The sequence below is a fragment of the Monodelphis domestica genome, chromosome 7 (assembly GCF_027887165.1).
Source record: "Monodelphis domestica isolate mMonDom1 chromosome 7, mMonDom1.pri, whole genome shotgun sequence".
In the NCBI taxonomy this organism is placed as follows: Eukaryota; Metazoa; Chordata; class Mammalia; order Didelphimorphia; family Didelphidae; genus Monodelphis; species Monodelphis domestica.
The window spans coordinates 71,976,025-71,998,507 of NC_077233.1; the positions used below are offsets into that span (position 1 = coordinate 71,976,025).

General features: G+C 31.8%; 1 protein-coding gene across 3 annotated transcripts in view; it reads right to left on the reverse strand.

Annotated features, from left to right (window-relative positions):
• Nucleotides 1-1,875: 1,875 nt before the first annotated feature.
• The window catches only part of VSTM2A (V-set and transmembrane domain containing 2A), a 45,299-nt gene continuing 24,691 nt past the window's right edge, over nt 1,876-22,483 (reverse strand). Inside the window, exon 5 of one of the 3 annotated variants that reach the window (XM_007500386.3) lies at nt 1,876-12,531. In XM_007500386.3, coding sequence (XP_007500448.3) covers nt 12,443-12,531 — 89 coding nt within the window. In that variant the 3' untranslated portion in view covers nt 1,876-12,442. Of the gene's footprint in view, nt 12,787-22,483 lie in introns of all 3 variants that reach the window. The other 2 variants (XM_056804822.1, XM_056804824.1) reach the window with 2 other exon arrangements.

Consider the following 22,483-nt stretch of genomic DNA (forward strand, 5'->3'; position numbering starts at 1 on the left):
GCCCAAGGTGACACAGATAGCATTTGACAAAACAAAGTTAGAATTTAAAACTGTTTTCTGAATCTAAATACACTCATTTTCCCACTTCACCATGTAAGTTTTAATTTGTTCAATGGGAGTCATGCTTATACAACCCTCACTGATCCTAGCAATAACAGTAGGCATTTTGGATTTTGTTGGTAATAATTCATTATAAATGCATTAAATTATATTTAGGCTTTTTTATGATTAGTTTTAAAGGAAAGGGGACAATAAACATTTCACCAAAATCAGTGGACATACAATCATCTTGTCTTTCTGTAGCATATGAATAGTAATAATGAACTTGGAATGAGCCAGTATATACAATTATAGACCTCAGATTTTTATTTTATTAAACTTACCTTTGCAAAGCTTTATGTTTTAAATGTCCCTGTTTCTCTGTCTGTCTTTTCAATCTTTTGCTGAGCTTTTATAAATGTAACCATTACAGCCCTACCACAATATCATTTGTCCAATGAATTGCATTCTATACTTTCTCCTCTACTCTTTGATTCATAGGTAAATGAAGATGATTGTTGACCCGGTTTTTGGCACTATGATGAGTGCTATTGTGAGACTGGAAACCTGTCACTAAATTCACTGAGGTTGCTTGGATATAAGCCATATCTAGCTAAATTACTGCCATAGAGCAGAAACAGACAGTGCCAAGGAAAATTCTTCTTCTTTTTACCGCTCCCCAACTGATACCCAAAACTAGAGAGGATGTTTCTTTTTTAATACAACTTTCAACAGAAAGCCTTTCCTATTCTCCGTTATTTCTAGTGCCTTTTCTCTGTTGATTATTTCAAATACATTTTAAATATAGTATATTTGTGCATAGTTGTTAACTTTTGTCTTCCCCTTCAGACTGAGAGCTCCTTGTGAGAAGAGACTGTCTTCTACCTTTTTTTCTTTTTTTCTTTATCTTTTGTAACTCACCAGTTAGCATGTTGTAAGCACTTAATAAATATGTGTTGAGTGACTGATTGATCTATATTTGCCATTGTCTGCAATATTTACAGTCATATTTGTAAATGAGATACACACAAAATTTGACTTCTGCAGTGTTTCTCAAAATAGAATAAAGTCCAGGAACTTGCTTTCTTATTATATGATTAGAGAATCTATGCTTAAATATAACAAATAGAGGGGAGTCAAAACTCAATTGAATTTTTCATTGCTAGGCTACAACTGGCATTATCCATATAAAAACAAAAGAAGTGAATCATGAAAGTTCTTTTAAGAAGATCAATATCTTGTATTACGGGAAGAACTGAGTACATGAAAGTATCAGAGAAATCATTAGTTTTTGTATTGGAGGCCTGAGAACTCTGTAGTTCCTATGGGAATCTTTGGCAGGAATTTAGCAATTTGAAACTTTTCATGCATTCTACATTCCAGACAAATTAGCTTATTTGCTATTCCCTTTATGTGGCAGGGCTTAACATGATTTTGTCTTTGCAAAGACTAAGACCCATCCTTAGAATGTAGTCCTTCCTCATCTTGTCCTCTTAAAATCACTAGCCTTCTTCAAAGTTAGATTAAAGGACAATTCTTTTATGAAGACTTTACTAATAATGCACAATATGCTAATGCTTCCTTATCCTCAAGCTTTCTTGTATTTACTTTATATATATATATATATATATATATATCATTTATTCATAACTGAATAAGGTATTACCTCAGGAAAATAAAAATACTGTGAAGGCTTGGACTAATTTCTTTTTTATCTTTGTACATCCAATGTCTCTTATAATGTCCAGCACAATTGTAGATGCTTGTTGAATGAATGAATTAATGCCTGAAAGAACTATCATCAAAGGAAACAGAAATAGTCAAAAGGTGCCAGCATGGTAGGCAAAAATTTTAGGTTTATTACACATACTAAGAAATGTGTTTTTCTCAATGTAAATGTACATAATTTCACTAATGTAGAAACAAATATAAGCTGTGTCTACAGAAAGTAAAAGATTGAATTTATAACCCAATTTAATCATTATTTAACATGGCTCACTAATGCAACACAATTGACCAGTTAGACATTCAGAGAATAAATAATGATAGAATATTTTCTAGTGATCTTGTTTTTTTCAACAACAACAGAACTAACAACCAAAAAAAAAGACCAAGGTTAAATATTTGTGCTTTTGTGGAATTACATATTTAATTAGTTTATTATTTATTTGTTACTTTGGGAATAAGTAACATATTTTAATTGATTTTGAACCACATGGAAAATATTCTCCAATAAGGAAATGAGGGTCTAGACAAATTATTAATCTATGTGCTCTCTATCCTACTAAGAAATTTTATCATGTGTCAGTTTGGCATCAAAATTGATGTTTTACAAAGGAAAATAAATAGAAGTAACAGTAACAGAAAAGGTTTTGGAAGAACTATCTATTTTGAAAGTCCAGTCGGGTACTACTTGGGTTTAGGTAGATTAATAATTGCATTTTAAGTTTTACTAAAGCAAATCTCAATCTCAAATTCTTATTGACATTTTGAATTATAATGGTTAATTGAGTGATGTATTGTTATAAAAATTTAATTTTGAATATGTATATTTTACTCTAATCCAAAATCAAATGAAACTCTTCTTTTTAAGCTAAAATTTACACTTTCAATATAGATGAAATCCAAATTAAATACCTTTCAGAAACATGGAGTTTTGTCCCAGTAAAACTGAAGAAATGAACAATTTACAGAACTTCAGGTACATTAAAATAAACACATTATATCTCTGAGAGGGGATGCAGTTCATTCTCTTTAAGGAATGATAGAAAGAATAAATTATGTTAATGAAAATGAGAAATTAAGTAAGGAAGCATTTGCTACCCTAATTCTTAGGAATCTCATGAAGACAATAAAAAATATAATAAATAAGGTCGTCTGTTCTTGTAATTCTTAGGTCACTATCCAAAAAGAATCACAGACATGGTTATATAAAGATATAACAGGCAATCTTTAGAATTCTCTGAATATTTTCTTTAAAATGATAATTCTTCAAATTACTGATCATGAGTTTTAATTAAAAATTCACAGGATTGTTAAAATGACATTGTATTTCCCCTATTATAATTAAAATAAATTTAACATTCATTTTTTTTAGTTTAGAGTTCACAAATCCTCTCCTTTCTTCTCTCTGTGTGTATGTATGTATATTTATGTATACATATGTAAAGTAACATGTAGAATTTATGTTAATCTTTTAAATTAAAAAATAGTATGAAATGGGATAAAAACACCATAGTACTTGTAGCATCCCCAAGATGTGATCCTTTGGGCAAGCTATATTTAACATAACAAAAAATAAATAAGAAAAAATGTTTTGTTTTAAAAGTTAATGTCTTTGTTTATTTACTATTTATATAATCATATAGATATCTTAAGTTAATAACAGAACTGTTATCTTGACAAAAATAAAAACTGGACCTTACTTCTTTAAAAAAATACACAGGCTTTATCCCACACTTGAATTATATTCCTGTCTAAACCTCTTATTTTACAGATCAGAAAAATAGGACCCTGAAAATTAGAATGATTTTCTCAGGTTCACAGAGCAAGTAATTAGCAAAATTAAGTTTCATATATTAGTTTACAGTTTTAATATTCATTATTCTTTCCATAATGTTATGTTTTATAAAGAATAAATTGTAGGTGACTAAGCCATGCATTTAGGCATAATGTATGAGGTTCCATAAGACAAGATATTCAGAATTTTAAAAGATCAGGCTTAGTGACACTGTACAAAGTCACCATGTTTACAAGCAATTATCTAGTAGAATATTTCTTTGTATCTCTTCCAAAGTCCATAATATATCTTGTTCCTACAATAGTCAACATTTTATTCTATTCACTTAATGTGAAGAGTTTATAAATTATCATGTTGATAATGGTAATATAGCTATACAAAAGAGATTTTTGTGATTTATAGAAATACAAGAATGTTTGTAAGACCAGATGAATGAATAGGAGGAAACAAATATTCATCAAAAAGCACAATTCATTTCTGCTATGGAAAAGCATGAGTACCAACAAAATTTTAATACATTTCAAGTTCCAAGAGATTAAGAAACAGCAGTATAAACATGGGGGCATGTTGTCTCAATTTCTCCATGCCTGTTTAAATTCTTGTTTTCTTCTTGGTGACTCAATTGCTTCTTCCCTTATGTAGACTTTTTCAAATTGCTAGTGGGGAAAATGACTTACATATATCATCTTAGTACTAGATTGTTAGCTCCTGAAATACATAGATTGTTTGTTTTGTAATTTTTGTATCTCCAATAGATAGCACTGTATTTTGTGAATAAAATCTATTTAATAAAAATTTGAGGAATTAAATACATTGATGAAATCAATTGAATACAAAGTTGCATGTAAGTTTAGTGGAGAGGGCACTTGAGCTAAGTCTGAAAAGTAGCTCAAAAAGGTAAGTATAGAAGACAGAACATTTGAGACATGGGTGCCAAATTTCTTAAAGGTGAAGGGATAGAATACTTTTTAGAAAGAAAAGCAGGTTAGTTAATTTATTTCTAAATGCATGAGGGGAGAAAAATAAAACATCTCAAAAAAGAGGCTAGTGGCTTAAATAATTTCTTCTTCCTTAGTCATTTTTAATTATACTTATGAAGCTGATTAACCTTTACCAATTTACATTTCAGAAAAATGTAATTCCATTAAGAGATCTTAATTCCTTTAGCTATGTAAACAAAACTCAACATTTACAAATAGTTTTGTCATTCAAACAATACCATCTTGTGCTCTAAGTCAAAAGATGCTTGCTCTGAATCATTTAATGTTCACTTAAATACATAGAGAACAATGTAAACATCATGGGTACATACAAATATTTTGTGTAAGAGTTGGAATCATTATTTAATTTAATGCTGTCAGAATGTGCTTAAAATTTATTGGGAGAAAAAGTATTGACCTGATATCAATAATACTATCATTTGGTAAAATACTTTTCTACAGTAGTCTGGAATACTGTTCTGAATAAGACAATTTATATAACAAAGAATATACAATTCAAAAAGAACGCTGGTTAGAGAAATAGAGTAATCTATTTTATTTTAATATATTAGTATAGATAATCTTCTAGTGATGTTCTATACATTATTACTCATCATGACTTTGCAGTGATCCTTTAATCCCTTGAATCTTAAAGGAAACATGAATGATGTACAATTTCTGTCAATCTCGGCAATCAGGGATGGGGTAAAGTACTATCTTAATGACAAAAGTTTCATCTGTCATTTAGAAACAATCTAGTTAAATTTTAAGATGTTTCACACTAGACTAGAAGGGAGTGAATGTGCCTACAACATGATAATTTCTTCTTCCTTCACTCATTCCCTCCCTTGCACCTTTCCTCCTTCACTTATAGCTTAGAATTATACATATATGTATACATAAAACATGCCTTTCTCTTGAGAAAACAAAAATAAATGACCTTTATGAGTAAATGAGGATGCTGAAAACCAGTTCAGTAATTATTAGCATTTTAAATGTGTAGATATTACTTTTTAATTCAGTTTATGGGCATATATTCCTCTAGATTTTTTGATGTATGTGAATAAATGTGTGAGTTGCATGGGGGGATATAAGAATAATTGTGTTTCTTTGGTTAACTCATGAACTAATGTTGACATTTTCCACAGTCTCAACTTGCATGGTAACACAAATATGCATTGAAATTAATTTGTTTATGTTATCAAATTAAAATATCCATTCTTTTGTAAAATAACTAATAGCAATGTCTTCTGTCTTCTCTCTTGCATAAAGGTGAAAATATCAAATTCACTTTATTACTGGTCAAGCATCCACTTTCTATCAGCTTTATAAAAATAATTTTACTTTATTTGAATATATAACCTTCCTCCTCTGGTATTTTGTTAAATGCTACAGTTACAAAATACTAACTGATTTTATATTACCTAAAATGTAGATTAATTTTTTCCATGTGACATTACCTGTCACCTAAATATCACAGAATTTATGACTTGAAAAAAAATCTTAAAGACCACTTAATCCAACATAATTTGAAAATAAACTGAAACAAAGAAAAATGAAGTATCTTTCTAAGGTTGCATGGAGCTAAATTGCTAGCTGAGATTTGAACCCAGATTCATATTATTTTCACTATATCATAACTTCCTCATCTATTTTTAAGTATGGTTTTTACTTGTTTTTAAGTACCCTATATCAATTTATTTATTAAAATATTCAACTAATGTAAGTATATTGAAACAATTTGACTAAATATCATCTTACAAGCTTGATTAAAGCACCAAGCTATGAAAAAAAAAAAACAATCCTTTCCAAGATTATCCTATATATGGGCTAATAGAAAGAATGTATGAACCCTAAAGAAAATTTAAGATTCCCTCTCTATCTGAAGGAGAAATAAAATGATATTAGGAGAGTTCTTCAATGAATGGTTGTTGGAAACAAAAAAAAATGACCAACTCAATTCCAAGTTCAGGTAGAATCATATTTGCAGTTTTATTTTTGGTTTTTGCATATTAGTGGGGAGATATGTAAAATTGATGTCTATTTTGGTCCAATACTAGGTGTTTTAATTCATAATATTTAAAGAAAGGAGGAAAAATATGTTATATCGTTTTTAATATTTAAAAAAAACAAGAGGAAGAAAACATTTCATCTTGAGTCAGCCAGTGGTGCAGTGGGTAGAGTACTGGGCCCAAAGTCTGGAAGTTGAATTCAAATAGGTCCTCTGATATTGGGAAAAGTATTTAATCCATTTGCCTCAGTTTCCAAGTTATAAAATTGAGCTTTAACTATAACACCTACCTCATAGGATTACTGGATAATAAAAAGAGATAATATTTGTAAAAGGGTAAAATACAGTGTCTGGCACATGGTAGATTCTATATAAATATTTATTTCCTTCTCCCTTCATTTCATTCTTAATATTAACAAAAAAAACTAGACAAAAATCGAATTCAAGAATTAAATTCTTTGGGGAAATTTCAGTTTTGAACTGTAGAGAATGGCATTAAAAAAAGATATTTGATATATATTTCATATATGATAATGGATGAAAGACATTTTTCAGTTTTATTTTTTTCCATAGTAAATGTACATTTTCCCCCATCTTGGTAAAACTTTTTCATGAGCATATTGTACTTGAGATGCTAAGACCTAGTAAATAGTTATGTGTAATAGCAAATAATGATGTAATAAACAAAATTATTTGAATATACATTGGGAGAAATGGTTGTTGAACAAAATAGTAGATTGTATTTCTCTTTTCTTTTGACCTCTGAAAACTTTACTAGCTATTCAAAGAAGATGTATTGACTACTATACATAAGGCACTGTGCTTATCACTGGAAATATAAAAAGAAAAGCAGAATCCCTTTCATCTATGTTTTTACTTCTGGAAGAAATACCACATAAAAATATAAGTAAATATCGAGGGAACAGGGGCATTAGCATATGGTGGCAAATTAGTAAAGACTTCATATAGGTGACAGCATTTGAACTGGGCTTTGAGGGAAGTTGGGAGTCCTGAAATTGTAGGTATGACAAAGTTATGATTTTCATGAAAAAATAAGTCTGTATATCATGTATAATTCTTGGAGACAGAAGAAATAATATGATGTTTGGGAATTAGTAAGTAGATTAGATTGGATGGAATACTAGATGTCTAATAAGGAGTAAATTGTAATAAGCCTAGAAAAATCATCTAGAGTCAGTTAGTAAAGAACCTTAAATACTATTCAGAGAAATTCATATTAAATCCAAGAATAAATATTGAGGTATAGAGATTTTTGTTAAGAAGGGGAGTGGTGACATGGTCAAACATTTGCCTTAGTAATATCAGATTTAAATTATGTGGGGGATGGATAAAAGAAAGGTGAAAGAAAATAAAACCCATTATGATGATATTAAGATAATCTTGGTAAAAGATTTTGAAGATAGGAAATAGAGAAGTGGCCCTGTGAAATGTTACAATGAGCCATATCTAGCTGTCATCAAGTTTAGACCCACAAGCCTTAGTAACTGTTTAGATATATATGAAGTGAGGATGAGTGGAAGAAGAAAGAAGGACAAATTTGCATGACTGAAATGATGATATTATTTCCAACAAAAATAAGAAATTATTTATTAGGAACTGGTTGGTGGGGAGGCTTGTGTTTATATAATGAATCAAGCATACTTTTCAGACTCAAAGCCCTTACAATCATCTGTCACTTCTTTCTATCAAGTTTTGAACACAATTAAGAATAAGTTGGTGAGGGTTCAGCTGTGTGGCTCAGTGGATTGAGAGCCAGGCCTAGAGATGGGAGGTCCTAGGTTCAAATCTTGTCTCAGATACTTCCCATCTGTGTGACCCTGAGCAACCCCCATTGCTTAACCCTTACCACTCTTCTGCCTTAAAACCAATACACAGTATTGATTCCAAGACTGAAGGTAAGGGTTTAAAAAATTATTATTTGGGGAAAATTTTAATTATTCTAATGACTTTGGTACTTATTTTTATATGATAGGTCTCTTGAAAACTGTACTAAATCACACATGCAGTAATAAGATGGTTACCTGAAAAGCCTAATATTTTTTGCTTTTCAGAAATGTTAAATCAATATTCAAAGAGTTATAATTTATACATGGTGGATTGTTTATCTCTTTTACAAATTTTATTTTCTAGTATTTCTACAATCACTCTTCTACTCCCTCCAAAAGATAACTAGACTCTACAGAAACAAGGTGTTGGGCTAGTCATTGGCTTAGGAAGAATTAATAATATTTTTGTTGTCATTCAGTGATTTTCATTGGATTTCAGGAGAGAAGCTTATTTAGAGGCAGAAATAAAGCAATAGATAAAATAATCTAGATTCCATTGTATTTTGTGAAATGTTGAACAACTCAAGAGGATATACTATTTCTAAATGAAAGTCTCTTGACTACAGAATTTTAACAAAAAAAAAGCCACAAGAAAACAAATCATGTAGATATAAAATGTCTTTACCAAATTAAGATGATTTAATATTATGCACTGATCTTTCAAAGTTAAAAGAATCATAATACTTTCCCCATCTTTCTTGAAACTGAAATATTGCTGACTCAGTGTTCCAATGACCTTTAAATAAGGGGAGGCTCCCATTAATCCATCCACTTGCATACAATGTCAAGAAAAAAAAGTTCAACTTTCCAGATGGATTTGTATATTTGCTTTTAAAAATATTCTATTTTTCCCTTTTTTCTTTAGCTATCAAAAACTTCATAGTTAAATTCAGGCTCACAAAATTATAATAATATACTCATATGATTTTGGGGGATCCTTCATCCAATTTTTACCCTTATTTTTTATTTTCTTCCAATTAAGACTTATGAATACTTTATCATGTCATGAAAGGCATCCTGAGTTCTCAAAGCTTATGATAGTAGACATGACATCTGATGAGTATTGGAAAACCAAAGGAGAAATAAAGGAACCCCTTTATAAATGTACCTGTTAATGGACTGAATTTCACTTATCTGAAAACCAGCCTTAATAAATTTTAAGGAGATCATCTCCAGGAGATTAGCCACAAAGGAAATAATTGGGAGAAGAGTCACAGAACTTTTAAAAGACTGAGTAGATATATGTGTGAATAAGTAAGTGAAATGTATACATTCATGAAATGGTATAACTTTAAATTATTATAAGATTAGAAACTATGTTGAATCCTTTTGGAACTAAGGAGGGAATAAATACCAAATAAAGAGTCAAAAAGCAAAAGAGTAATACAAATTGAGATTAGGGGAGAATATCTTTTGAAATTATCATCATTTCCTTTTATTAAAGCCAACACATGACTTTTGAAACCAATGTTGAGAAATTCAGATAGCAATTTTTCCAACCTTTATTTGTATTGCCATAATCATGGTTACATACAAAGTCAGAGTCCCAGAAGGACACAGTGTGAGGCATAAAATATTTGAAGGCCTCCTTAACAATTTCTAGTTTCTATTACAATGTTTAAGATACTTAATCAATTGTTAATTTTGGGGCCACTATATGATGTGCAAATGATCTTTCAAGGGAAATGACCCTCAGTAAGTCAGTGGTGGAGCTGAATTCACTAGATTTGGGCAAGGACAGATTTATTTCTATTATTATGTCCTTCCTGACTAGACAGCATCACTTTACACTGAACAAACTTAACAGCAATTAGGAAAATTACAAGCCTAAAGATTACAAGCCTAAATTTGACTAATCTCAATGCTTGAACTTCCAGACCTTCAGTTTTAGGGTTAGGACAAATTTCCCCCATTCATTAATGTTGTGTGGCTGAGCCCAATTCTACATTGCTATATTTATTCATTAATCTCAGAGGGAGTCTCAGGTTAACATTTAGCAGAAACTTTGGTCCTGTTTGATTTGGTTAAAAACACATTTTCTTACCACTTTTCCATGATTTTGGTAAACATAATTTTAAAGGAAAATGTATTTTTGATAAATAAAACCTCCTTCTGTTCCAGTGTAATCAAAATCTCTTTTTCTTTAGCTTTTCTTATGAGATTCTATAACACCAGAGTACCAAACAGAACAAGAAGTGGAGAGAGAAGAAATTAGTGAGACAAGACAAAATTTCTCAGACAGTCATATTGAAAGCATTGAACCATGTTTGCATTTTCATTATTGTATCACAGAACTAGTCAGTGCATTACCTGTAAATTGCAAAATATACAATGACTTTAAAACTTCAGTTCAGGCCCTCCAAATAGGAGCAGGAAGTGATCATTAATAGATTATCTTCCCTCTTCAGAAAGAAAGAATAATTTAACAAGTATCAAAGGACACCTCCAATCATTCATATTTCTCTCCTGACACATATTGTAGAGCTTACATGGACACAATTACAGTCATGTCTCTCTTTTCCAGGAGAGAAACTAGATGATAAAGAAAAATATGTTATTTTTTTAAGAAGCAAAAGTAGGATAATCAAACATTCTCACTTCACCAAAGAAAGATGAACCCTCTACTTTTGATCAGTTATTTTCCTTTATCTGTACATATTATTTTCATACAGCAACCAAATTTAATTTTCACTTTAGAGACAGAAAGAAATTTGATTAATGGAATATTACCAGATAATGGTGCTACAGAGATCCAGAAAAGATGAGGGAAAGAACAATGATTTTAGTCATAAGAACTAAAGTTCTCAGTGAACTTCAAAAAAGCAATGTGATCACATTCCCTCCCCTATGTTCACATTACAAGCAAATCTTCTTGGAGGAGACATGTCAATTCCTCCCCTTTTTTCTATGTATAATCTTTGTAACAAAAAATTTTACATTCTTCTGGGGAAAAGACCCCCTCAAACCCAAAAAACACATAAGTAAAAAGGACATATATTAAACTCCAACACATTATACACACAACTGAAATAGTTCTTTTTTTTTCAGAGACCATAACAAATTTTAATGTGCATTTTACAGAAATTAGCAGACATTTGCAAGTGTAAAAGCAGTGGAAGTGAATTCATGTATTATAAAATCTACACAATGCTGAATTACAAATTAAAATAGTATGCTTCATCAGAAAAGTAAATAAAGATGTTTGTTGGTGGCACTACATATATATTTATATATTATATTAAAATTGGCTTGCATGAGGATCATAGTATGCCTATTTTGAAGTTATATCACATGTACTGTAAGCAATTTACAGAATTTATGTCAGTTTTGCATATACAGGAATTGCAAAATTAGGTAAAACACCATGAAATAGAGAACACTCAAAAATGTATTTATAGAAACCTCCACGCAGTTAACAGGGATTGGCCTTAGTCAGCACTTGCCACCATTGAACAAGAAATAGAAAAACCACCTCCCCAAAAAAAAGAGAAAAGAAAAAAGAACCCCAACACAAGTGAAGAAAAATCTTTAAAAAATACAAGAAAATCACTCCGTTCATGTCCATGTGTTTATTTTTTTCTGCATTAAATTAATTTTCTATAGTTGGTTTGCCATGTCGATATTTCTGTTCCCTCCCCAAAAGGTAGGTTTTGATTGATGTTTGAGGATATGCTGTAGTATTTTATTTATTTATTTTTTGGTCTCTGTTTGCCTCTGGTGGAGAAACGGTTGTTACCTAGTGGAAATCAAGGATATCCGCAGCAGCAAACTCTTATTATACTGATGACTTACAGGCCAACCCCTGAGCAGTCACTGGCCAAAAGAAAAGGAAAACAAGTCTTGCTGTTACAAAATGTCCTATCCCTTCTCACCAGTCCTCTTGAACTAAAAGCTCAGTGTTCTGCCAAAGAAAATATTAATAAAACATGGGCAATCCTCTTCTTTTTTTTATCTTTTTTTGTTTTTTAATTTTTTTTGTTGTTGTTTTGTTTTGTTTTGTTTTGTTTTTTAAACTTCCTGAAGAAGGTGCTCCTTGTGTAGAGAATTAGAGTACATTGGGTGCAGAGTGGTGGTTGGAGATTAGGGTCAACTTTGCTGTCCGCTCCGAAGATTTTACAGGCGATTTGCTCTTTGCTTTAAGAAGAGAAAGTGATATTGGAAAAAAGTCAGCACTTTAGATTAAAGCAAAGCACCCTTCACAAAGCCACAAACAAGAAGCAGGACAGAAAGTCCATGGCTTGTAGCTATCCTCGCACCTGCGGAAGAAGTTATAAGATATTCGCTCATCTTGCAGATTTCCAATGCTCCTTATTAGGCTGTTTTAAACACATACATATATATACTTAATTAGCTCGCCAGCTCTGGTGCTCATGAATGTCTTGGCATGCACTGCAAATAACAACACATACAAAGTATTTCAGTCCCATGAAGGCTGTCTTGTTTGTTTTGTCTGTTTTTAAACAATGTAATCCCACGTTCAGCACACAAGGAGGGCTACATCCGAGCCTCTCTCCCTTTGCAGCGCTCCTTGAGGAACGAGCCCTGCAGTCCCTTAGTGATTATGATCATGGCAACTCCCCGAGGCATCCCCCTTTTCACTAGCACAAGCATTAAAGGATATAAAGAAGGTGGAGAGCCGGTGCTTGAGAGAGTGTATGCTAGGGACTTTGCGGCTCAGTTTGTGTGGATATCGGCATCTGCTTTCCCTAAACAATTTTCCTTCTTGGGGTCGGGGATTGCAAGAGTGGCCCTGCTGAACCTGTGAAATAGCAATTTGGAAGGAGCTCCGGTGAGCTTTTGCGGTGCAAGATGGGGACGGTACTTTGTACATGTAGTCATGAATAGGATGAAAATCCAGCTCAGGCCTATGAATCATGCACTAAATACAACCATGAGCAGGCTATTAAGAATTAAGGGTAGATGGGATGGGGCTTTTGTGGAAGTATTTTGGGTAGGTGTTATCTTTTTATCTTCTTTTGGGGTTTGTTTGAAATTTTCAATTTCATATAAGCTTTCGCAGATTCATATGGGCCACACAGGAAATAGCATTAACCTACATGTTAGAGTAGAGGGTAACTCCAAGGAGGTCAGGGGTTTTGTCTTGTTTCTTTTGCTTTGTAGCCTCAATACTTTGCACATGGGTCATGCACCTAATAGACAATTAAGTAAATATCAATAAAATCTGATCGAATTGAAAAATGATCTTTTATGCAAAGAATATTAACTTCCTGAACTATACAAACAATGGATTGCTTATTGTCAGTTTCTCTTTGTCCTGTGTGTAAACCTGGGATTCAGGGAATTAAATTTTTCGTTTTATGTTTATGTGATAGGTTTCTAATAGCACGCAGACCACCTCCAGTTAGAAAGACTAGAAAACGGGATGCTGTGAGGAGCTCATGGAAAATGTCTGACTTGGGTTCAATCTTGGTGTCATGTGTAAAGAGTCAAATGTGCAACTATGGCTACACCTATTATTCCGAAGATGGTTTAAAGATTTTTTTCCGCAACATTATGAAAGTCATGAGTCATAATTTCCCCAAAATCTAAATGCTTCATCTTTAATAAATGAAGATAATTGTTCACATCCAAGGGCATTTTTGGATAGACATATTCCTTTCATAGAAGATTAGCTGAATGATAAAGGCAACAGTGGCAGTAAGGCTCTTGTCTTTTAGTTTTAGGTTTAGGTTTTCCATTTAAGGCCTGAGGTTCTAATGTTAAGAAATAATATAAGTAGGAAAACAATTCACCCTCAAAATGTGTTATGGAAATTTAAAAAAAAAGTAACACTTTTCCTTTTCCTCCTCTCCCAGAAATTAGTAAGGATTCAGATGCTCTAATTCAACATGCAGGGTGCAGGGACCTTTCTCTCACAAATTGTTCACCAGGAATGGTTCAGCAGCAGCACCCCTCCCCCAATACTAAAGTAGTATTATTTCTGACACAATATTTTCTATAATACCATATCCAGTATGTGCAAGTTAAAGCAGAGGCTGAATAATGAGGTCAAGTGTGGACAAAGAAAACCATAAAAGTGGCAGGATGTCAGAATGAAATAAAGAAAAGGATTGTTTACCTATTAAATGTCTAAACTCCTTTTGAAGCATACAGGACAGCATTCAGTTCTCAGTTATATTTTTTAATAATTCTTCCTTTCTAGACACATATATTTCTTAGAATATTCCTTCTTTTACCAAATAAAATTATTTCCAGACTATGATGGTAAGGAGAAGTGGTGATGAGACATTATGTCCTTATCTGTTTTGTTTTTTAACAGAAAAAGATGTTTAATTAAATAAGTTATCTCAAAATTCAGAAAGTCTTTCTGTGTTTTCATGTTGGATTCTCATGTGTGTATGTGTGTGTGAGTGTGCATTGAGCAGATAGGGAATATGTATATATATTTAATAACCAATCCTAATATTGTAGTTTTTGTTTTAATATTTAATTAATGATGATGATGATGATGATGACAGCTAGCATTTATTAAGCACTTATGTGGTAGGCACAATATAAAATGTTTTACAATGATTATCTAATTTGATCCTCACAACAACACTGGTAGAGAGGTGCTATTATTATCTCTATTTTATATATGAGGAAACTGAAGCAAACAACAGTTAAACCACTTATTCAGGGTGACACAACTAATAAGGGTGTGAAACTGGATTTAAGTTTAAGTCTTCTTTATTCCAGGACCAGTCCTCTATCCACAGAACCAGTGAGATGGCCCTTGCAATCTACAGTGCTCAGATATATTTTTGTTTGTCCATAGCATGCAATATGTATTTCCTACTAAAAGGCCAGCATAATAGATAAGACATTTATTAGATGTGGGCAAGTCATTTAATCCTGTGTTTGTCTTGGTCTTCTCATCTCTCAAATGAGCTGGAGGAAGATTTGCCAACAAAACCCCAAAGAGCTCATGAAGAGTTGAACATCCCTGAAGAGCTACCAAACAAGAAAATGTCCTAATATAGAATTATTATTGTTATTGTTAAGCATATGAAAGCTTCATCACAAAACTGCTTTAATCAGTGTTCTATATGAATAGTTTTGTGAACAATATTCTACATAATTGCTTCTAGGAGTCACAAGAGTAATTATTATCAAGGATGAAAATAATTCCTCAAGTGTCTTTGAAACTAAGCTTAGCTACTGGATATGTAAAGCATATTTTTCTGTTTTCATCTACAAGTAGTTAAAACAATGGTAAAAAACTTAATGATTTTTGATTTGGTTTTACTGCCTAGAGGAAAGAGAGTGTTAAAAAGGTGTGATGGGGTATAGCAGTAATGTTTTCAGGGAACTTTTGGTGTTGGATTTTTTAAAAACACATTAGATTGTCTTAAATGGGAGAGACAGTAACTATGGCAAGGTTATAAACAAGTTGCCATCATGTTTTGAAACTTCTTTTTCATCTAAAGAACGTGACTAGTTCATACTCAAGGCAACCTGTGAGAACTCAAAGCAACATAAATGTCAATATATAAGTATGCTAATGATCAAAAAGCACAATAAGAACTGATGCAGAGTGAAATAAGCAGAATTAAGAGAACATTAAACAGTAACTAAAACATTGTGGGATGATCAATGTGATTGACTTTGCTACTAATAGCAATGCAATTATGTAGGACAATTCTGAGGGACTTATGAGAAAGAAAGCTATCCACTCCTAGAGAAAGAATTATTGGAGTAGAAACACAGAAGAAATTCTAATTTATGACTTGTTTATATGGGTATATGATTTAGGATTTTTGGTTTTTAAAAATTATTCTTTACTAAATTAATTATATAGAAATGGGTTTTGAGTGAAAAAAAAAATATATATATATAATCTGGAGGAATTGTTTGTCAAATCCAGGAGGGGGGAGGAGAGAGGGGAGAAAGACATTGTGAATCATGTAACTGTGGAAAAAATTAAAATAAAATTTAAAATAATGTTTTAAAAAGAACAACACATTTAGCAATTTGATAAAAATAGCTACATGTTCTTGAATATAAGATATTCAGAAATGAGAAAAATGTGTCCAAAATAAGTCTAGATAGTGAAGTTCAATTTCTCATCTCTTCCTGTTTTCTTTTTCCCTTTCCCAAAAATATGTCAATTTAATCTCAAATTCTTTACTGAGAAATTGGTGGCATGATTTCCTTCTTCTGTCATTCTCAGTCCAATATTCTAGTATGTTCCAGAATTTAAAAATAAATGTTAGGAAAACTGATCAAGTTTCTTTGTGTCTATGTTTCAGAGTAGTTTTTTTTTTTCTTTTCAACTAGAGCATACAAGGTAATATAGTCACCCAAATTTTAAGATAAATTCTCTATATTATATTAAAAACAAATAACTCTTAAAGATATGTTTACATTCTGAATAAAGTTTCTTAAGGAGAAGACAACATAGTATAGTTTATTTCACTTGATTTCTTGTCAAAACACTTGATTTCTAATCCTACTTCTACCATTTGCTTCCTGTTTAACCTCAGACAAATTATTTTATCTCTGCAAGCCTCATTTTCCTTACCTATAAAAGGAAAAGATTATATCTTCTTAATTATCAGGTCCCTGAAGGCTCTAATGTTTCTTCAAGATTTTTGTCTTTGATTCACCAAATAATATGACTTTAAGACATGTATATATTTATATGTGCCAAGATGAAATTTATATATGGTATTGGCATATATGCATGCATCTGTTGAATATACACCCATAAATGTATATATGTGCATACTTATACACATAACTTTTATAGATTATACACAGAGTTCAATAAATCCTTTAAAATATTTCACTATCTTAGCTGATATATTTTGGCATCTATCTCTTAGCTGAGTTGTTTGCTTCCAAATAATTCATTTACATTTCTCTGTATACTTGTCAGGTCTAAACTGCAACTACCATCTGTTCTTCACTCATCAAAATCCTCCTGAATTTCTATCATTGTCTTGCCTTTCAATTTGAGGACACAAGGCATAAAGTTACATTCACAAATCCCTGAGCATTCTGAGGAGGTGGTATTAAATTGTCATTGAATGTAGAATTAATAAAATGTATTATCACTTTAAAAGGAAATGGATATCTTTGCTGAGAAGATCTCCCTTGGTTAAACTCTGATTTATTTTGGTTGATATTGTTTATTCATTTAGTTTTTCCAGCAAGGTATAATGGGGAGAGTACTAGATTGGAGTCAGAAAAAATGAACTTGAATACCACTTCTATCATTTACTTAAATCTATGACTCTACCTCTTTAATTTTGGTAACTCAGAGGGCTATTGTGAAGAATAAATGAGTTAATGCATATAAAGCATTTTACATGGGACAATACCCCCATTTTCTCTATCACATTCTGGCTATATGATTCTGGGATGTCCCTTATTCTCTCAGTGTCCCAAGTGACTCTCTGAACATGTAAGTAAAGAACAAATTCATTATTTATATTGGTAGAAGATATTTGCTTACCAAAGGGTTTATAAATGAATGTCTGCACTCAGCCACCTAAATCAGAAGAGCTATATAAATATCAACTATTCCAAATATTTACCTCCCCCAACACCTGCCCCAAACTTTGTCCTGGACTTATAATTTCACTGGGGAAGAAAGCTCCTGGTAATGAACTTACTTTAACAAGGTGAATGGGTCTCTTCTGTCTTTTATAGTCTTAGAGAGAAGCCTGGATCAAAAACTACTGTGTTTCATAGGTAGAACTTGAACCCAAGTATTCCTGTCTATAATTCCAGCTCTTTATGTTATTTGGCCGTTCTCGACAGTTATTTTTTTTTATTAAATCTAATACATTAAGGAAGTTTGTCATTCAAAATCCTATGGGAAAGTCCTGAGATGACAAATGAGAGTGTTTGTTTAAAAAGTAAATTCCACAACTGAGCAGTACATGACAATATTTCCCTGAAGGAGTTAATTCTAGCCCAGAAATCATAGGAGGGGAGAGACCTTGGCTGAACTATTTCTTATGCATATGGAGCCAAACAAGAGCTACTATTAAATGATTTAGAGAAATGGACCACAAAGATCATCTAGTTCATCAAGTTTATCATCTAATAAAGATAAACATTTTATTTTCAGCTATAATGGCCCTGGCAGACAACGATTATTTTATTAAGTATAAATATTACATCAATATAATATTTTAGAATGCTCCCAATTTTTATTATGTCTGTTTTGTCATTTCAGCTTCACAATGATCATAAGTAATCAAGGAAATACCATTAGCTCCATTTATAGCTGAGAAAACAGTATGAGAGAGATTGTCCAAGGTCACAGGCAACCAGCAGTTCTAGAATCAGAGCTCATTTTATTTGCCTTCTACTGTTGTTTTTAAGAACTATATTAGGAACATAAAAGCTTACTTTCTGTTGTATAACAATATCCACAGACTTGTGGGATCTTGAAAAAGGTACCAGTTGGGATTTTGTTGCTGTTGTTACTGTTGTTCATTTTTCTGTGTGTGCTTGCCATTTTATGAAGTTTAGTAAAATGTAGATAATAATGGGTATTATTAAAGACATTTTCAGTATTATCATGTGTTATGCATGTGAAATAATAATGTGGAGAATGATGTTGTATCCCATTTCTTGGGCCCTTAAGTATTGGATTTATGAAATAAAGGAAGTTAGTTTGATTAGGTTTCATCATCTCTTACCTTTGATGTTCATTTGATCCTGTATTGACAGGAACTATGTGAAGGTCAAGTGTTTGGGCAGAAAGACCAATAGCTATAAAATTCAAGTTCCTTCAATTGAAGTCTGGCTCTGCCAGCTACTTTCTAAATGGATTTGGCAAATCTCTAAATTCTCTGCCTCTCATTTTTCTCCCTTATAAAATGTAATATTTAAACTTAAATTGTAGTGTCAAACTCAAATAGAAACAGGGTCACTGTACCTAAGGATTTCTGTAGACTGCATAATGATGTAGAAAAGCACTATTAACATTATCTGTATTATTATATTTTTATTTATTTCTAAACATTTCTCAATTGTATTTTAATCTGGTTTGGACTACACTCGAGAATGTGGTAGGTCTAATCTCCATTCAAACACCTACAATACTGGTTTACACTCCCAACACTTCTCATTTATATAAAGCATCATATTTTTCTTATTGATCTGCTTCCAGAGTCTCCTTTGTTCAAGTCAGACTCCATATTGCAGCCAAGGCAATTTTCTTAAGGTACAGGTCTGACCTTTGCTCAAAAAAATCTTCTTGGGCACTAACCAGAGGATACAATATGAACATTTAAGCCAGATATTTTTGGTTCATCAAAATCTTTGTCCACCTACTGTTCAGCATTATTTCATGCCCTCTTTCTCCACATCTCTTTTCCCCAGAGAAATTTAATTACTTGTTTTCCCCTGAACTTGACTATCCATCTTTAGTAAATAGTTGTTTGCATAAAGCATTCTTAAAATACAGTCCTTTCTCAACTCAGATTCACAATGCCCTTGTTTTCTTAAGGGTTCAAGTGGATTACCATTTCCTCTGTAAATCTTCCCAGATCTACTTAGTCCTTGAGTCTTCCTCTCCTCTGAATTTGTTGTATGTGTATATGACCTCTTTAGTACACAGAATTAGTCTTTGAGGGATGTGACTATCTAGCTGGTGTCATGTATATCCAATGGCTAGCAGAGTGCTGGGAACATGGTTGGTACTTAATAAACGGTTCTTGTCACACGGAATTTACTTTTTTTTGCTACCAAAATCAAGTGAACAACATAAAAGTAATAGCTTTTGTTAGAACCTTTTGAACTATATCAAAGGATAATCAAGATTAAAATTGTAATATTTTCTTCAAGTTGCATATTCAAAAATGTGTCTCATTCAAAGCTAGAATAAGATTTAGAGGACTTGGTTTAAAGAAGAAGTAGATTGTCACATCTTTGGAAAACCACTCAAATATAAGACTTATAAGTGCCTTTGCATATTGTGTTTCTAGCTAGAATGAAACTTAATGATTATCTACATCAAAACTTTTCACAAAAAAGGAACCTAAAGCCCAGAAATGAATATTTTCTGCAAAGGTACATAGTACTATATATCTGAAGTAATGTTAAAAATCTAGTCCTTTGAATTTATATTCAGAACTCTAAGTTATGCTAGTCATCAAAGATTTTTTTTTATTGTTGTTCAAGTTATTTCAATCATGTCCAATTCTTTGGGAGCCCATTTGTTTTATTTTCCCTTGGCAAAGACTGGAATAGTTTGCCATTTCTTTCTCCAGCTCTTTTTACAGATGAGGAAACTGAGGCAAGTAGTTAGTTGATTTGCCCTGACTCACACAAGGAATAAATATCTGAGGTTGGATTTGAGCTCAGGAAGATGAGATGAAAAAGATGATCTATCTACTAGGCCATCTATCTATTCTAACAAAGATTATATGAACTGATTATTTGTTATACTATACATTTAAAATATGATTTTTAATTTTCTTTATTTTAAATATTCATAGGTGTTTATTTAACTTTTATGTTTTTAAACTATGAAGGTACTAATATAATATGTGGTACTTAGCCATATTAGGTTTGCAAAGAGCACACTTGATCCTTTGAACAATCCAAGAGGAAAGTGATTTTCTCATGTGTGCCTTTTTAACAACTGAGGAAAAAGATTCAGAAAGAGTGAACTGACTTACACAAAGTCACAAAAGTATAATCTAAAATGACACTTGTTCTCAGCTCATTCTGAAGCCAATATTAGGATGATATCGACTATGTCACACTCCTTGATTGATTAAAAGACACATTAATTTAGCTTATTGGTTTATTTGAAAAAAGAATTTTCAAGTTTGAAGTGATTTAAGACACTAATTGATCTCCCTCATGTTTCCATTAGGATTTAGGGCCCCCCAAAATGAGATAATTTGCAAAGGTCACTATGTTACAAGTAGAGGCAGAACTGGGACAATCTCCTTTGTTACTATTAATATGGGGCAGAGGGAAAAACAATGTAACAAATTTAATCCATAAATGGAATAATTGGGATGATAATCTGATTAACTGAGAATAAAAGTTTTTTCAAACTCAGAATGACCTTCAGTTCTTTATTCTGCTATGATCATGGAGGTCAGACATTGTTGGGGGGTTTCTCCTCTGGGATTTTCCCTTAGCCTGAATTAGATTTTTTAAAAATAATGGATAATAATATATTTATATAGCACTTTAATATCTGACTTTTATTATTGTTTCATTTAAAACACAACAATACTGTATAGAAGATATTATTTCTATTTTACAGGTGAGGAAATGGACTGAGGTTAAATGAGTTTCCCAGGTTCACAGCTAAAAATGCTAAAAGAATATGAATCCAAATATTCAGGTCTCAAATGTATAGCTTTGCCGACAATACCAGTATTTCTGGGACCACTCTCCTTTCTTTCCAGATATCTTTTTTAACTGACAGGAATATATCTATAATCCAATCCATTCATCTACCTGCTTTTATCATAGTTTAACTGGCAACACTTTTCAGTTCTTAAAGCAGTTATGGGAATGTGGTAGGCAACAACAAACATATAATATGCATATATGTAATATATGAGTTAAAGTTCTCTAAGTCTACAAGTTGCCTTCATGACACACACAAAAGGTTTCCACATACTGAGGAAATGAAGCTGTATGCCCTTGTGCCTGAATATGTGCTGATGTTATGAAGAGTGAACAGTCAGCATGAGGATCTGATGGTGAATGAAAAGCCCATTTTCATGAAGTAGCCCTTTAATGGAATTTCTTATTTTAAGAATTAAAAATAATTGGAAAAGATTAGATAATTCTTTTATTTGTTTTTATATATTCTAATTGATTAATAATGGGAAGAAGGAGATTCAAAGTTATCTAAATATATATTTTGAAATATAGACATTATACATCTATATATAATTATATCTAACATTTTTTTAATACAGCTCATGTTTAAATTTCAATTTTCCCAGATAATCCATTTTAAAAGAATGACCTTTATTCTGACCAATTCTATATAAGTGGGATTTTTCCTAGGGTTTGTCAGCAGTAGCAATTAAAATAATTTTTTATGATTTGGGGGGGTTAGTAGTTCCACATCTTTATTCTGACTAGGAGG